Source organism: Drosophila busckii, chromosome 3L, assembly GCF_011750605.1.
Source record: "Drosophila busckii strain San Diego stock center, stock number 13000-0081.31 chromosome 3L, ASM1175060v1, whole genome shotgun sequence".
Taxonomy (NCBI): Eukaryota; Metazoa; Arthropoda; class Insecta; order Diptera; family Drosophilidae; genus Drosophila; species Drosophila busckii.
Window position 1 is genome coordinate 8,221,759 of NC_046606.1, and position 16,241 is coordinate 8,237,999.

At 41.9% G+C, this 16,241-nt stretch overlaps 2 protein-coding genes across 8 annotated transcripts; one reads left to right on the plus strand and one right to left on the minus strand.

The window, feature by feature from the left end:
• Positions 1-93: 93 nt before the first annotated feature.
• Positions 94-8,645, minus strand: LOC108601095 (protein phosphatase Slingshot). Of its 4 annotated transcripts, XM_017989006.2 has the most exons (7): positions 8,112-8,645; positions 4,163-4,249; positions 2,889-3,005; positions 2,375-2,825; positions 1,277-1,813; positions 559-757; positions 96-502 (listed from the first exon to the last, which is right to left on the minus strand). In XM_017989006.2, exons 2-7 carry the CDS (start codon positions 4,181-4,183, stop codon positions 472-474), a joined length of 1,356 nt encoding a protein of 451 aa, XP_017844495.1. In that variant the 5' UTR covers positions 4,184-4,249; positions 8,112-8,645; the 3' UTR covers positions 96-471. The 4 variants fall into 4 exon arrangements, with proteins under 4 accessions (XP_017844497.1, XP_017844495.1, XP_017844498.1 ...); XM_017989008.2 differs by lacking the exons at positions 4,163-4,249; positions 8,112-8,645 and adding an exon at positions 3,058-3,164 and having other exon boundaries at positions 94-502; XM_017989009.2 differs by lacking the exons at positions 96-502; positions 559-757 and adding an exon at positions 872-891 and having other exon boundaries at positions 8,112-8,639.
• A 1,724-nt stretch (positions 8,646-10,369) lies between these two features.
• On the plus strand, positions 10,370-16,120 carry LOC108600318 (BAG domain-containing protein Samui). 4 transcript variants are annotated; one of them, XM_017987818.2, is made up of 4 exons: positions 10,371-11,298; positions 14,144-14,252; positions 14,352-15,474; positions 15,531-16,120. In XM_017987818.2, exons 1-4 carry the CDS (start codon positions 11,029-11,031, stop codon positions 15,808-15,810), a joined length of 1,782 nt encoding a protein of 593 aa, XP_017843307.1. In that variant the 5' UTR covers positions 10,371-11,028; the 3' UTR covers positions 15,811-16,120. The 4 variants fall into 4 exon arrangements, with proteins under 4 accessions (XP_017843306.1, XP_017843307.1, XP_017843310.1 ...); XM_017987817.2 differs by having other exon boundaries at positions 10,370-11,298; positions 14,144-15,474; XM_017987821.2 differs by lacking the exon at positions 10,371-11,298 and adding an exon at positions 13,679-13,735 and having other exon boundaries at positions 14,144-15,474.
• The last annotated feature ends 121 nt before the right edge of the window (positions 16,121-16,241 follow it).

The following is a 16,241-nucleotide window of genomic DNA, read 5'->3' on the forward strand; positions in this document are numbered from 1 at the left end:
TACTATATACTTAAGCGTATATGTGTGTATCTGTGTGTGTGTCGTACATACATTTTTGTAAATATTTGTAAATATATATGTATGTATGTTGGTAATTGTATTTGTTAAATGCCTTGCTGAAAAAAATAACATTTCAACAATTTGTCTATTTTGTACGAATTTTCCGATGTGTGTGTGTTAGTTTGTTGCTAATTTGATTCGTGGAATGTCGCAAACACAATTCCTTTTAAAAAATTTGTTCAACAAATTTTGATAAAGCTAAAGCCAAAAGATTTTTCTATAATTGTCTCGAACATTAAGAGCAGAAAGTGAAAAAGTATCGCTAGCGAATTTTCCTGGTCCAGCAAGCAAACTTAACTCGAGTTGGAAAATCGAGATTATAGTAGTATGCCATATATATAAAATGTGTGCAGGTCGCGCGCGTTTTAATTGCAAATGGGTGCAGTTAGTTTACAGCAAAGCAAAAGTTCTTCATCTGGGCTTTTTGGCCAGACTGGTGGATCTATCAAAGATAAACAATCAGTTAAGCTATATGGAATTTAATGTAATGCTGCAAACCTCTTGATGCCATGCCTGGGACTGGAAGGTGGCGTATGGCAGGGGGAGGGCGGTGCTGAGCCGCCAGAGGAGCCACGCGATGAAGCTATTGACAGTGTAGAGGCGCGTGGTGCGGTGCAGCCCAAATAAATGGCAGATCCTTTGTCCAAATCACGCAAATCCAAACGCGAATTGTTTGCAGAGGAGGGCACAGAACCAGCTGTAAGTGCAAATAATTAATTATTTAATGTCTTTACTGAGTTAGAATTGGGGAAACAAGCCCATACTCATACCCGAATCGAAGAACAGGAATCAATTAGTAAAATTTTGTAGGGCAAGGTAACGGCAGCTAATCTAATTATTAAAATTTATAAAAATATGCGACATATGTTTGTGGCATTTAGTTTTTTTTTATAATATATTTTAAGCCTATGGCAAAGCAGTTCACTGTACGAATTTGTTTCGGTTTTATTTAATGAGTAATAGAAATAAAATTGAAGCGAACAACGGACAATATAAAACGCTCTAAGTTTGCTGACATAGCCGTCAAAATAAAGTCTGATCAACAGTCTGATCTATGACGAAAGCTCAGATAAAATCTCAATAAGACAGTTATCAGTAATAAATAGTTAGCAATATATAAATAGAATAAATGCAATAGCAATAGCAACAACAATAGCGATAGCAACAGCAATAACAAAATAAATTTAAATGAAGTCTTTTGGTTACTCGCACTCACCCGTATAGGCATGAAGCCCGGCCGGACTACTGCGTGGACGCACTCCCAGTCCGCTGATCGTGCTCGAGCTGCGTTGCAATGGCGCAGTGCCCTCCCTGGATTCTGTTTCGCGCTGCGTGCCAGCGCTGCCGACACGCCCCGTTGACGTGCCGCCCATGGAGCTGCCTCTGCCGGCCAACTTGATGCTATGACGCGATGGCGAGCGCGGCAGTTGTCGCTGCTCTGGTCTCTGCTGCTGCTGCTGGTGGCGTTCCCTGCGTGCATCTTCAAAGGCAGCTGCATACTCCGCTGCCTCGCTGGAGGTGCTGGACGGCTGATGAACCACAACAATTTCGTCATCCTCGGGTATGCGCTCGCCGCCGACCGAGCGACGCGGCAGTGGCGAATGCTTGGGCGAAGTAGGACAGGATTGAGCGGCGCTGCTCACGGTCAGCGTGTTGGCATTGGAGGACTGAGCGCGCAGTCTGCTTGATGTGGTGGAGGCGCTCGAGGGTCGCCGCCGGAACAAACCCTTAGTGGGATCCATGTTGCAAACACCTGCAAAGTGCAGAGCAGAGAATAAAGCAAACAAAGCTTGAGTAAAGCCGCAGGAAACATTATTTATTGCAAATGGGGGAATAAAGGACACATTGGCTTAGCGCTTGCGCTTGGGCTTGGCTGCTTTGTTGACTTTCTTCTTGGACGACGCCGCGGCTGGAGCTGCTGACGAAACGGATGCCTGACGCTGCTCAAACTTCTCAGCCAGACGCTTCATGTGAGCGGTGCAAGTGCTATGCCGCGCATCGTCCTCCTCTTCCTCATCCAGATTGTTGACAAAGCGTCCCACATTGGCATCTGCATTGTAGTAAGTCACATTGGGCATAATCTCCTCGCCGCTGCTGCTGCTGTTCAGATCCGTATCCGCCACCAGCTCCAGCTCAATGTCCGACACATTCTCGCTGCGTGCCACATCGAAGGTGCGCTCCTTCCATCTGTCCACAATGAAGCGCAGCGTATATGCCACATTTTGTGGCACGGGCGCGCCCTCAGCGCCCACAGCCAGCGGCCTAACAGTTGTTAGATTATCTATGCTAAAGGGTTCGTGGGAACCATGCGCACCTGTGGGACACTTTTCGCCGCGCGAGCAGTTGCCCTCGCAGATGTCGCGATTCTGCAGCAGCTCCTGATAATTGTCCAGCGCCAGGCCGCACTTAATGCGATCCAGCTGCTCCAGCGCAGAGGAGGGAAAGCGCTCGCGCAGACGCCGACGCTCCTCGCCCAGCTTGTACTGCTCGAACTCCAGCAGCTGCGTCTGAAATCCCGAGTTGGGATTAGCTACAGCGCGTCCCGAGCGCACCACCTTAAGCGCCTCCTTCCAGTTCAGATTGGTGGCCGTCATTATATAAGCCACAGCAACAGTCACCGAACGCGACATGCCCGCCAGACAATGGATGAGCACATTGCCCTCACGCAGTCTAGCGGCGTGTATAAAATCATTGCACACCGAAAAGTATTGCGACAAATTCTGATCCGGCGTATCCGAGGCCATTACACACAAATAATGCTTGTCCTGCAAACAAATAAGTAAAGCTAATGCTATGAACTGGGCTAAGGGCTAAAGGCTGCGACTTACCGGCAGCAAGCGCCTTGGACTGTCATGTATGGCAATAATGTGCGTTATTTTGAACTTTTCCAGCTGCTGGTGATCCTTGGAGTCGCGGTAATTGCCCACATATAGTCCCGGCAAGACCTGTAGAATGCATTTTTTAATTAAATATTTAATACATTTATGTTTGCGCTACTTTGCTCATATGCCAATCCATCTTGCTTTAGGCAAAACTATTTGCATTTATATGCATTTGTTTATTTACAAAATGTATATAAATAGTACAGTTAAGAGATTTTTTGTTGTCTGTTGTTATTTTTATGTTGTTGCCATGGGTAACTCTCGCCTTGACAACTATTGCTCAGGTTCAAGGTATTCTCTACAGTCAGAGTCGAGTATCAAAATTATTCGATTGATGCCAATGCTGAATATTTAATCAATAACATGACATTAAGAATATCCTATAAATTTCTCTTATATCATATTTGTATTTATAAATAACACGAGCCTGTCTACATTATCTCTTATATATTGCATATTTATTGAATAAGCTTAAGTTGTTTACGACAATAAAAAATACCAACACAACAGCTGATATTCGATATTAATGGCAAATATCATCAGCTGTTTGTATAATCAGCTATTTTCTGCTATTATTTATAATGATCTGCATACTGAAAAAGGCCGCAAGAGCTTTTGAATTTACTCTAAACGTCTTAATTTTAATTGGTTGCAATTCGCATATAAAAATTATTGTTTGTTAATAATATCTTAAAAATATTATTGCAGATTGTTTTAAAAAATATATTGTCATAGCTTGTGTATATTTTAATTTATTTATTTATTTACATTGGCTGCCACAAATTCTTTAGAGACTTAGCTTTGTTAGCATTAAAAGAAATGAATTACTTTTCGACTTATTAAATAAATAATATTTTAATCCTCATTAATTTTCAATCTGCTATAATTTTTGTGACTTTCTCGCATTTGCTGTCATCTTCTCTATTACTGTCGCTCAATTTAATTAAATCAAAGCGCCCATTAGACTGTTGTCAATTTGTGGCAAAGACAGAAATTGATCTGCCCTTAAGCATTGTCTGTTTAATTTAATAAGCGAGCAATTAAACTAAATTGTGTATTTCAATTATGCGCAAAATAATTGCAATATACAAAACATTTGTCAGGCTTTTCCTTTTATACGCATGACAAATTGGAAACTTAATACTTTGTGTCGAGCTCTCGGCAATTCAATTTCAGTTTGGTGGCTACAGCTGCAGCATTAATTGAAATTTATATCTTACCTTGTTCATGCCATTTCCCATGATGCTTCATTTATATATTGCGGACGCCCTTCAACAATTTTGAATTAGAATTGGGCAGAAATTGCGCTGCAAGTAAAGTAAACAGATGCAGATATTAGAGAATTACTTGAGCTGGGGCAAGTTCAGGGGTAAATACGACGTCAAGGCTAAGACAGCCACGCCCACGCAAAGGACTTGTTAGCAGTAGCAGTAGTAGTAGTAGTTGTTGTTAATGAAAGTGCATGTGGCAGGCTGCAGTTGCAACTGTCAGTGGCAACCTTTCGCATAGATAGACAGACAGACAGACAGGCAGCAAGAATTGTGGCCTAGACAGCAGCGGGGGCATCCGTCGCGGAAGTAAACAAACCTTGACGTTGGACTTTGTTTGTTGCAAGGTGTGGGGCAGGTGAGACGAAACTCAATGTGATGTGTTGTCTGACTGAAGGCCAAGGTTTATGCAAAGCTAATAGCTCAAATTGGTGGCAGCTGCTAAAATCGTCAACTTCCTGCCTTGGCAACAGTTGGTTGACTTGTCTTTTAGACAAAAGAATGAAAAACTAAAACAATGGCAACATCATCAAGTCAAGAAGCGACGCAAACATGCTTAGCATTAGTTATGTAACGTAAATAAGTGGCGCTGCTTGTTGACTGCTTGCCACAAGTTGCGCCTCACTGCGCCTCGCACATATTTTGCATAAGTTGCAAGTTGCAAGTGGCAGCTTTGACAATTGTCGTCCTGCTGCTGTCCTCGGAGATGTGTCACTGAGATAGAACACGTATCCCACACACACAACAGCAGCTGTCAGTTACCGTTAGCCACTAATGTGCCGCACTCACACACACACACACACTCGGAACATTAGCAAAGATTTCTAGGCAACGGCAACGCTTTGAGCGCATCTCTGGCAATTGATCAGACAAATGGCAATCCAGCTGAACAGCTTCTAAAAATAGCAGCAGCAGCTGTCCACCTGTCCAGCAGCCAAGCCAAGCTGCTGCTGCTGCTACTCCTGCCCCATCCAATTCGCTTCACTGCAAATATGACTGCATATGACACCCATGTCCTTTTTGTCCTTGCTAAGCCACTGGGCAAACGATTTAGCGCTCGGGCATTGAAAAACCTTTTCACATCGCATTCAGCCACAAATTTCTAATGAAATCCTCTCATGCTATGTTTGTGTGTCGTGTGTTTGTGTGTGTGTGTGTTGCATGGAAAGCTTGCCAAATAAAAAAGTAAAAATCATTGCCTACCTACGGGCGCAGCATTCAAACAAAATTTTTTTAGTAGAGCCTTTAATCAAATTAAACCATTTGGCAGCATGTTTAGACTATTAACTTGTCAAAGCAGTTAGCAGCAAATTAGCTGCACACTATGTTTAGCATAGAAATTGCCTCGTTGTATGATTAAATTAGCAGCAAGCAGTTAATTAAACTGTCGGAGGTGTAAACTTGCACATATTGGATGCCAATTTGCTTAAGTTAAAGATAAATGCAATTTTCTTAATGCGTAATTTAGCAAATATATTAAAATAGCATTTTAGACACTTTATAAATACAAATTTCATTTAATATTTGTTTGTAATTTGAGTTTGATTCAATTGCAAACTTTTTGTAACGAACAACTTGTTTAATTTCTAGTAAAACTTCAAAAAGTTCAGCAATTTTTTTATTGTTAATGCAGCATTATAAATTTTGTAAGACTCTTATTAAGTAATGCACTAAGTAGTCTTATTACATTTTGAGTACAAAAGTCTAAACTTGCATTAAAATGTTTGCAAAAGAAAAATAAAAATAAAAATTAAGTATACGACTAAGTCAGACAATTAATCTTTAACAATATGAAATGAATTTAAAAGTTATATCTGTTAAAAAATATAAATAGATAAGATTTATGGGAAAACTGTCTGCAACTCAATTGATAAGTATGTTTGGCTTAATAAATGTTTATGATTCCAACGAAAAATTGTATTGTAACTTTGATGTACTTGGAATGCGAAGAATAAAGTTTGCCGTCAAACAATGATTAATGACTGTGTTAGGAGTATGGTTTTAAATATAAACAAGGCTTTTAGATATTAAACAATTTATGCTTAGCACTTACTCTGACTATGAATCAATAAGTTTATTAAGAGTTCATTAGTTATAACTGCCAATTACTTAGTGTATTTAATTTAAAAGTTTACCTCACTGCGCTTAAGCACTTGCAACTTGCCACAACGTTGCCCTGAAGCATTGCCCATTGCCAAGTTATTTCACTTTTCTAATTGGCAAGTGCTATGCATAGATAACAAAATGTTCAAATAGTTTTCAATGCAGACAGACATTTCTTTTTATTTTAGTTGCATGCATTAAAATAGTTTTCAATGTTTGTCGGACTAAAAAGGGGGCATAAATTAGCCAAGCGTGTGACCTTGCTGTTCCGAAAAACAGTAAAAGGAAAAATGCTTAAAAACATGTCGCCCGTGGTTAGACCGCCCCGCGGGCAGTCAATTATATCGCTTAGACATTTTACATGGGCAATAAAATACATGCAAGCGGCTAACAATGACACACCTAACATATACACATACATATAAATAAAAATATATATATTCATTGTCTGTCATGTGTTTGAGCGAGTTGCAGAAAGCGCGACTGACAGTTAAATGGGCTGACGCTTTATGACTCCATTTTCAATGGAAACCCCATGCTGACTCCCAACTTGAAGTGTGGCTGGGAATTTCCAAAGCGCACAGAGTGTAATAAATGTCTGCTCGCTTGGCCTATGAGCCATGCAAAGGACACTCACCCACACACACACACACACACACGAAACATAAAAGCGGCCGATTAAGTTTTGCCTTTTTTATATTTATGACTGCTGGCAGGCATATTTGAATGTGAATTGTTATTTTGTGTGCCTTGCTTTAAATAAATGCAAAGGATACAGATAACTTGAGGACGCCAGTGTGTCTGTCGGTGAAAGTCAATGGACTAGAGGCTGAGCGGCCAAAGTGCCGGCAAGTCGCCAAGTCAAGTTGTGCCGCCATAAAATAAAATAATAACATTTTTCTCGCAGTGTAGCCTATGGGCAAAAGTTAAATATTTGTTTGTGTGTGTGTGCGGCCTAAGCAAACGCAAGTTAAGGTTTGCTGACCAGCAGCTGGCTCAGCAAACAACAGCTGAGGGCTATCGAGCCAACTAATTAACTGCATTCTTCATGCACAGACACACACATAAAAGAAAAGGCTAAAACATAACGGACCAGCTTGTTGGCTAATTATGAAATGAAGTGGCAACGTGGCCAAGCGGAGTTTTAATTAGCATGAATTATTTGTTGACCAGCGTGCAAGGACAACAAGCATTGCATACTAATTTCCATCTGCATATGTGATAAAGCACAAACAGAGTTTTCATATTTAAAACATGTTGTTCGCTCATGTGCAACAAGGGAAATTAAGCGACAGAAGGACGGCCGTTCGTGCAAGGCTCAGCGTCAGTTGTCAATCAGACCATCATTGTCATCTAAAATGAATGCCTTGGCACGGCCCAAGCTCAAGCTCCAAGCTCGGAGCAGCAGCCAATTGTTTCTGTCTGTGTGTGTAGCTCAAGTCGAACGCTTGGCACGTTTAGTAGCATTTTCACACCAATTTGCTGGTGGCAACAGCAGCAGCAACGGGCCATAGACCTGTCAAATTACGAGCAAGCACATTACACATACGACCCGTGTGCCAGCTCTAAAGTCGCTTTTAGCCTGAACTATTAATGCGAGCGCTAGACTCTGCGCTAATTTACAGTTTGCGTGCAGACATTTTTTCGTCGAAATATAAATTAACATAAAATATATGTGCACACTACGCAAATTACGCCATTGCTGTGCCGTGTAATTTACTAAACATTTGCATTAGCTAAGCCTCCACAAAAAAAGGCTAATTTGGCATTAGTAAGAGCAGCTAATGGTCATACGTACTTGAATTATTCGTAGCTATTGTAATAGTAGTAGTTGTAGTCGGTGAGGTGAGTTGAGTTTCAGCTTGAGATTGAGTTCAATGCTGGTGCTGCATCATGATTGGGAGCTTAGCAATTTACTTTTGCCTTTTGTTGATGCGACTGCGTCTAGTGCTGCTGCTGCTGCTGCTCCTCCGCCTTGAGGCCAACTCCTTTTGCGTGCTGTTATATCACACACACGAGGTACAGCGACTTCTTAACGTGCTTACAACAAGCGGCGCCCGCGCCACAAGAATTTTGATTGAATTAAAATTTGCTCAAACCACGAATGTTTTTATTTCTTTCGTGTGTCTGTGTGCGACGTTGTTTTTAAAGCTGACAACTGCCTGCTGGCTAAATTGTTTAAGGCAATGGCGACTTTATATATTTTATTTTCGTACACGAACGTGGCAGCAATAACAACAACAACAACAAGCACAACAAGAAGAGCAAGAAAATAACAAAAAATTGTTACAACCGCAACAACAGCGCGACTTGAACCAAATGAAAAGCACCACAGCTGAGTCCACCGTGGCACGCTCAAAGCGTCTCAAACGCTCGTCACCGACTAAACTCCGTGGCAACCAAGGCAGCTTTTTATGTGAGCAGCCTTTGAGTGTAACCGAGCAGCAGGACCTGCGCAACAGAAGCGCGCCAAATGCAAAACACTCCAAAGGCCAAAGCCAAACACTAGGCTAATGCGAGTTATATAAGTTTAGCTTTGCACTCAGAGCAGACCACAAAATCAAAAAAAAACTTGAGCTAAAGAGCGAGCGAGTGAGTCGGATTGTGAGTGCAGCAGGTGTAGCATTAAAAACGTGCTACAGTCGTCGGCATATAATAACCATGATCCATAATCAACCATAAATAAATGCTGATTCATGGGGGAGCTCTGGCTGTTAACGCTCCAGAGACCCATAAAAAGGCAGTCGAAGTCGCTTTGCTTGCTTTTTAATAATGTGTGTGTGTGTGTTGTGTTTTTATTATTTGCACAATATGTGTTATATGCAAAGCGTATAAATTAAAATGCAATATATTTATTGTTTTCGTTTTAATTATGAATTATTTCAATTTTATATGCGCCGCTCAGTTCGTAGACTGATCTTGTTGCTGTTGTTGCCCACGCTGGCAGCGCTGTTGAAAAAATACATTAAACGCCAAATAGCTGAGAATTCTGTAGGAGAGCGTGGGCGTGTGCCGGTGACCAAGCGACTATTATATAGAAATATATATAAGTATAATATTTATACTTATATCTTCTAAAATATGTATGAGAAAATACGCGACATTGTCGCTGACGCATCGCGGCTTTTCAGTTAGACAGTTTAAACACCATTTACAGTCAATAATTAGCCAAACAACTGATTATCGATAAAAAGCACAGCTGATCGATCGCTCTCGCACTCGCTCGCTCTTGCGTAGGTGTTGCTTGTCAATCGATGACGCAGTTAACGTCGAAGACATGTAGGCGTCTCCATTGCTGTTGTGTTGTTACCTGCAAGTGCTCTGAGCTGGTTTTCTGGAAGCCATGCGACTGCGACTGCTTTTGTTACTCAGTTTACAGAATGTGGAATTTGGCACGCTCTGAGCTATCGGCTATCTCTTTTGAAATACTCAGCTGATGTACATTGTTGTTATTGCCCGCATTGGCTATTTATAAATCTGATGTGTGTGTATATCTCAAGTGGCCCACGATGATCTACAAAGCACGCAGCGCCGCTAATAGAGAGTTGAGAGCGAGAATGAGAGTGCGAGCAAAGAAGTTAGATTTGACAATAAAGTAAACATTAACCAAATTAGGCAAGCGTTAAAACGCCGTTAAAAATAAAGTTTACTTGCCGTGAACAACACACACACACACACACACACACAGAGCTTTCAAGAGTAAGAGAGCGAGAGAGCGCCACACACAAAACGCGCTGAGCGCCAAACTGAGAGCGCGTAGGCAAGAGCGTAAACGTACGCGAGAGCGCCAAGATTCGTACGTTTGCCAAAAAGGTAAGCAGGCCCCAAAACGAAAAGAGCGCGCTCAGTCGACAAGCAGCTTTGGCAGCGTAAAGACGTGGAATTTGTCTTGCGAGCTACTTGAATTCAAATTTAAATACAAATACTAACGTACTAAGTGGTCGTGTGTCTGTTTGTCTGTCTGTCTTACTTGCTACGTGTGTGCGCGTGTGTGTTTTTGTCTGCGGCATGTGCAAAAATAAAAAATCTATAGATGTTGTATATTTAAATTGAATAGAAATACACACACACTAACACACACTCATTAAGCAGCAGAAAGAGCGAAAGAGATAGCGTGAGGCATATAATTGAAACGGCCAACGGAAATACTGCGTAAAGCCAAAAGTCGCTGCCAAAGCACAAAGTGGAAGTAGTGCAAGAAGAAGAATCTGTGCGTAACCGTGTGCGTGTGTATATTGAACAGCTGCCGTTAGCTGTTAGAAAGTGTGGCCAAAAGAGTGACATCACACACAATCAGCCAAATCGTTAAGGAGGTGGAGAAGGCGAAGGCAATTAGTTGGAAAAAAAAAATCGCAGCTGATGCCAGCGCAGCAGCAGCGAAAACAAAAGAGAGAGAGAGAGAGCGACAGAGAGAGCGTAACAGCTATTAGTTGTTAACAAATCTTGTGATATATATCGCATATACTCATTAAAAATTAAATTCGAATTCAGTTGAAGAGACGCAACGACAGCAGCCGGCTGCAGAATATACGAGAAGCCCCAGCCACGCTCTCAAGGTGAACCTGCCTACCGAACAGAGCAACAGCAACAAAAGCAACAATAGCAGCACTACTCAAAAAACATATATTATTTTCGAAATTATCAGCAGTGCCTCGTAGCCGTAGCTGTAGCCGTAACATAGAAGATTTTGACAGGATTCGCTTGTGGCAAGCAACATGAAGCCAACTGTGATAGCTGGCGCTAACAACGCCAATGGCAACGCCGGCAATGGCATCAATATACCCATCAATCGTGATTACAATGCTGCTGGCATGCAAAGCTCATCGCCCCAGCAGCAGCAGCAGCCGCAGCAGCAACAGCCTTATCCACAGCAATCAAATCAATATCACAACAATCAGACAGCGTATGGATCTCCACGACAGCAGCCGCAGCAGCAGCACCATCATCACCAGCAGATGCCCACAAATCAGCAGCAACATTTTCAGGTGAGTGACTGGCTAAAAATCAAAAAATGTCGCGGCGCCACAAGCGCTCCAAGGTCAAAATACAGACACATACATATATAGCTAGCTTATATACGAAACTATATGCGGCGCCTGACAAGGCCGCTTGGCATTGTTTTTGTTACTACTGACAACGGCCAGTCAGTAATTAGCTCAATATAAAGACTGAACTGAACTGTAAATGCAAAAATTGCATTTAGCCATTCCGACCTCCAAAATCCTGTCGAGGCGCTCCATATTTAGCTGACACGCAATATAAACAAAACCAAAAGGCGCAAAATGTTGCGTAAAGCACAAAACCCGACCCTGATGGACCCCCCATGGAGTCGTTCGCACAGTAAACGCTCGATAAATACAACGTGCAAGTAATGCAAAAGGCCAAAGTAATAATTCATAGCTAACAATAAGAAGTTTACAAACTAGCAAGCAATATAGTATACAAGATTTTTTATATATTTTTTCACAACTTGTTAATTTACTGTGCACATGCCACAAAGCTGAAATATTTACATCTATTTTTTTTTATGCACCCAGCCACCCACAAATGCACATACTGTAAGCAAAACTCGCACAGTGTGTCAAGCATGTATGCACACACTATTGACCTACTGCTTGTCTTCGTTTGCAGCGTCAGCTACTGTAGCTGGGCTGGGAGTCAACGCTGCGTATGATTAATGTGCGGCGACTTGCGGAAATTTACCATCCAACTAGAATTAGACTACGTACAGCTGTTTGGGTAGCCAACTAATCTTAAAAGTATCAAGTGTTTTCATTTTTATGAATAAATTTCTGCGCTCTAGAGCGAAAGAATCAAATAATTCGTAAAAATTCGACAATTTCTAGAAACTGCGCCGATGATAGGCAAACGCAAATGCTCAGAGCAACAAAATGGCAAAGAGCAAGCAAAGAAAGAGAGAGAGAGAGAGAGAGTGCGAAAGAGCGAGAGCGCGTAAGTTTAATGCTCTGGGCCATTAGTTGGAACTGCTTAGTTGTTGTTTGTGAATTCGCTCTCAGGCATATTTTCAACTTGGATCTGTGGGTGGACATATGGCTATACTACCTATGTAAATTACCAATACACACACACACACACACACATACATATGTTTATGTATAATGCACAAGGCGTGGGCGTTTGTTGCTCAACTTGTTGGTTGAACCAACGCGCAGCTTGTGACGTTGCATGACGTTGAACGTGATCAACGCATCGTTAAATAATTTAATTGAGTTATTTATTCAAAATACAAAGGTGTATTATTTGATATACAATTACGCTGCTGCCTCAATTTTGTTTATTTCAATTTTAATTAATGTTTAGCAATGAGTGTCCGCAAAAGTTTGCACACATTTTTGCTTGCAATAAATATTTACTTCAATTGTTATATAACTCAAAAAAATTAAACAATTGGCATTCATAAATCTTCAAGCTGTTTAAAATTTGATTAAAACTTTTTTGTAGATTACTGACCGCAAATTAATGATAAGCACATTTTGTTAACAAACAATTGCTTGCCCACTGCAACTTTTTGCTATTAGTCAACCTACGATAACGATAAGCAAAAGTTCTGTGAATATTGCCAACTGGTCGTATACTAAATATTTTATCTTTATGTGTGCGTGTGTGTGTGTGTGTGGGTTTTCAAAACGTCAATAAATGCGCTAATAAAAGAAGTGAATTACAGCCTACATATTTTTTGAGTTTATATTTAAAAATGAAATAAACTTAAAAATTGTGCCAAAGAAATAATTAAAAAACTATATGTAAACTCAAGTTGAAAGTGAAAACAAAGCGTAAACAATATAAAGCAAACTAAGTCTTAAAAAATTTTAAAAAATACAATTTTTCTTATTTTATTTATTATCGGTGCATAGCTAAATATTAACAGCTGTTTGTAAATATATAAATTACATTTTCACTTAACATGCAGCTAAGAATTTAATTACAACTACTACAAACTTAAATTATAAACAATATAAAATTGTTATTTTCACTTACTTATAATAATTTATTTGCATGCATTACAAACTTTAATTATAAATAATTGAAAATCATTGTTATAAACTAAATCGTGGTCATGCAAATTACTTTGAGTCCTATATAAGAGATATAGACCAGCTGAAATGCATTTTATCGATCGTGAGCAGTCGTTGCCCGAAGCTGCGAGAACAATCCGCGCACACATAGACACAAGTTCACACACACACATACATATATGTGTGAGTGAAGAGGCTAACTTCAGTGTGGGCGGCCTTTGGCTTGGGCTTGCTATAAAAGCCCTGACGACAGTTGCCAGCTGGTTCATTCAGTATTAAAGCTTCGAACAAGTGACAACATTTTTAAGCGGAAAAGCAACAAAAGAAAAATAAACTAAATTGTGAAACGCAGAGCGCTGATAAAGCAAACAATTAACTTAAATTGGTAATGAATAGCAACAGAGTAGAAAAAAAAACGACCAAGTGTCAATTGAATTGCTTAGAAAAATGCGTCATTGTGTGTAAAGGTGTGATGTAAATAAATATGTATGTGTGTGTGCGTGTGTGTGTGTGTGTACATCCGTATGTACATTAAGTGCTCTTGTTACGCTCTTTAGTTTATTTCTATGTTGACGTCACTTGGCGCTGAGAACTCTGAGACTGCAAGTTGTTGTTGATTTTTGTTTACACACGCACACAGACAAACAAAAATTGACAAGCGACGGGCGGACTGACTCATGACTCATGCGCTTATTTATAAACAATTCGCCCACTGTGCGCCACTGAGCACCTTTGTTGTTGCTACTTTCATACAAATTGTTTATTAATCGTGCAATTTGCTTTTTGTTTGCAGCCGAGCTTTGGTTTCGAGCCTGACATGGATATGGATATGGACAATATGTTTCCACGCTCGCGTCTAGGGCGACTGCATCACGACCCCTTCGCGGGCTTTGGCGGCACACGTAAGCGGAATAGTTTGCACGATCCCCATACCCATACCCATCCCCAGCCGCATTCCATGCATGCTGATGATGATTTCTCTTATTTCGATGGTGCTCCAGACTTTGGATTCCCGCAGTTTGGCTCAATGGGACGACGCGGACGTGTGGCCGGCGGCGCCAATCATCACAACATCGATCACGATGATGACTTCTTCAATAGACTGCCATCCGAGTTTCGTCAGTACATACCCGAAAGCTTTGGCGGACGACGCAGCGCAGGTGCTCCACAGCCACAGCCACAGCAGCAGCAGCAGCCGCATCCACAAACGCACTACCAGCAGGATTATGGCATGCCACAGCAGCAGCAGCCAGCGCCAGCTCCACAGTCGCCATCGAAGCGTCTCTGCGATGCTGCCATACAAACTGAAGATATGAGCGGTCGCTCCGAGGTGGACTGCGCGCCAGCTGTGAATCTTAATCAGCACGGACTACGCAACACCATGGACATGGGCGTCAAGAGCGCCGCCGAGCAGGAGCAAGCGCTGCGCTCGCACTCAGCGCCGCCGCCAGAGCAGCAGCAGCTCAATCAGCAATACCAGCAACAGCAGCAGCAGCAGCACCAGCAACAGCAACGTCCAACGCCACCGCCACAGTTCGGCACGCAGACTAGCCCGCCCGTGCAGGCGCAGCAGCAGCCGCCGCAATTCCATAAGACTTACTATGCACCACAGCAGCAGACGCATCCACAGCAGAAGCAGCAGACGCCACCGCCGCCGCAGACGCCAGGCGGCACCTATGTGCGCACCATACCCATCTTTGTGGAGGGACGCACCGAGCCCATTATTAATGCCCACAAGGATATACCAAATCAAAATGCAGCGCCACAGGCTCATGCTCAGGCGCAGGCTCATGCCCAGTCATATTATCCGTCGCAGCAGCAGCAGCCACAACGTCCAAGTCCTTTAAATACTCAGCAAGCTGAAGCGCAGCAGCAGCAGCAGATGGATGCAGGCGTTGGCTTGCCACCACAGACGCCACACACTGTGGACTCGATCAAGAAGATACAAGATATACAACGCGATGTGCTGGAGCTAATGGCCAAGGTGGAGCAGTTCAAGGGCACACGCCAGGACAAGGAGTATGTCTATCTGGATGAAATGCTTACGCGCAATCTGCTGAAGCTGGACACCATTGATACCAATGGCAAGGACAGCATACGTCTAGCACGCAAGGAGGCCATTAAGTAAGCTTAGCTATAATAATTATAAGCAATTGTTATTAACTTTTTGTTATTTGCAGATGCATACAGGCTTCAGTTAATGTGCTGGACGCCAAGGCAGAGGAGAATGCTAGAAGAGCAGCTGGCGCAGAGACTGCTGTAGCCACAGAGGCAACTACCGACGCAACAGCAACAGAAGCAGCGCAGCCTGCAGAGCCACAAACGCCTCAACCGCTGGATGCAACAAAAATTCTAGAGCCCATACCGCTGCCAGCGCCGCCAGCAGCAGCTGAAGCCACCGCCACCACTGAGGAAGCCGCCAAGTCCGAGACTACTACAGTCAGCTCATCGACCGAATGATGATCACAGCGCCTGTACAGGGCGACTGTATTGAAGGAGCAGCAGCAGCAGCTACGCAAGCTAACCAAATTTAAGAGGAACTAAAAGAAAAAAAGTTTAAAAAAAGAAAATCAGAGATCAAGTAGCAGCGAAATTCTGCGAGTATTTTGGATAGAATTTTTTTTTGATATAAAATCTCATGTTACATAACAACAATACATACGTAAAACCATATGTTGCATTCACACACACACACGCATACATACATACACATATGTAAATCTGTAGAATAGACTAAGTAAAGAAAATGACAAAGTGCCTGCATAGAAAGCAATATTTTCTATTGTTGTTGTTGTGGCTTAAGCGAAACATTATACAATAAGCTGTTGAGCTTTTATATATATTATATGAAATGTATTTTAAATCAATTTTGTAGCGCAGCTCAGTTATAA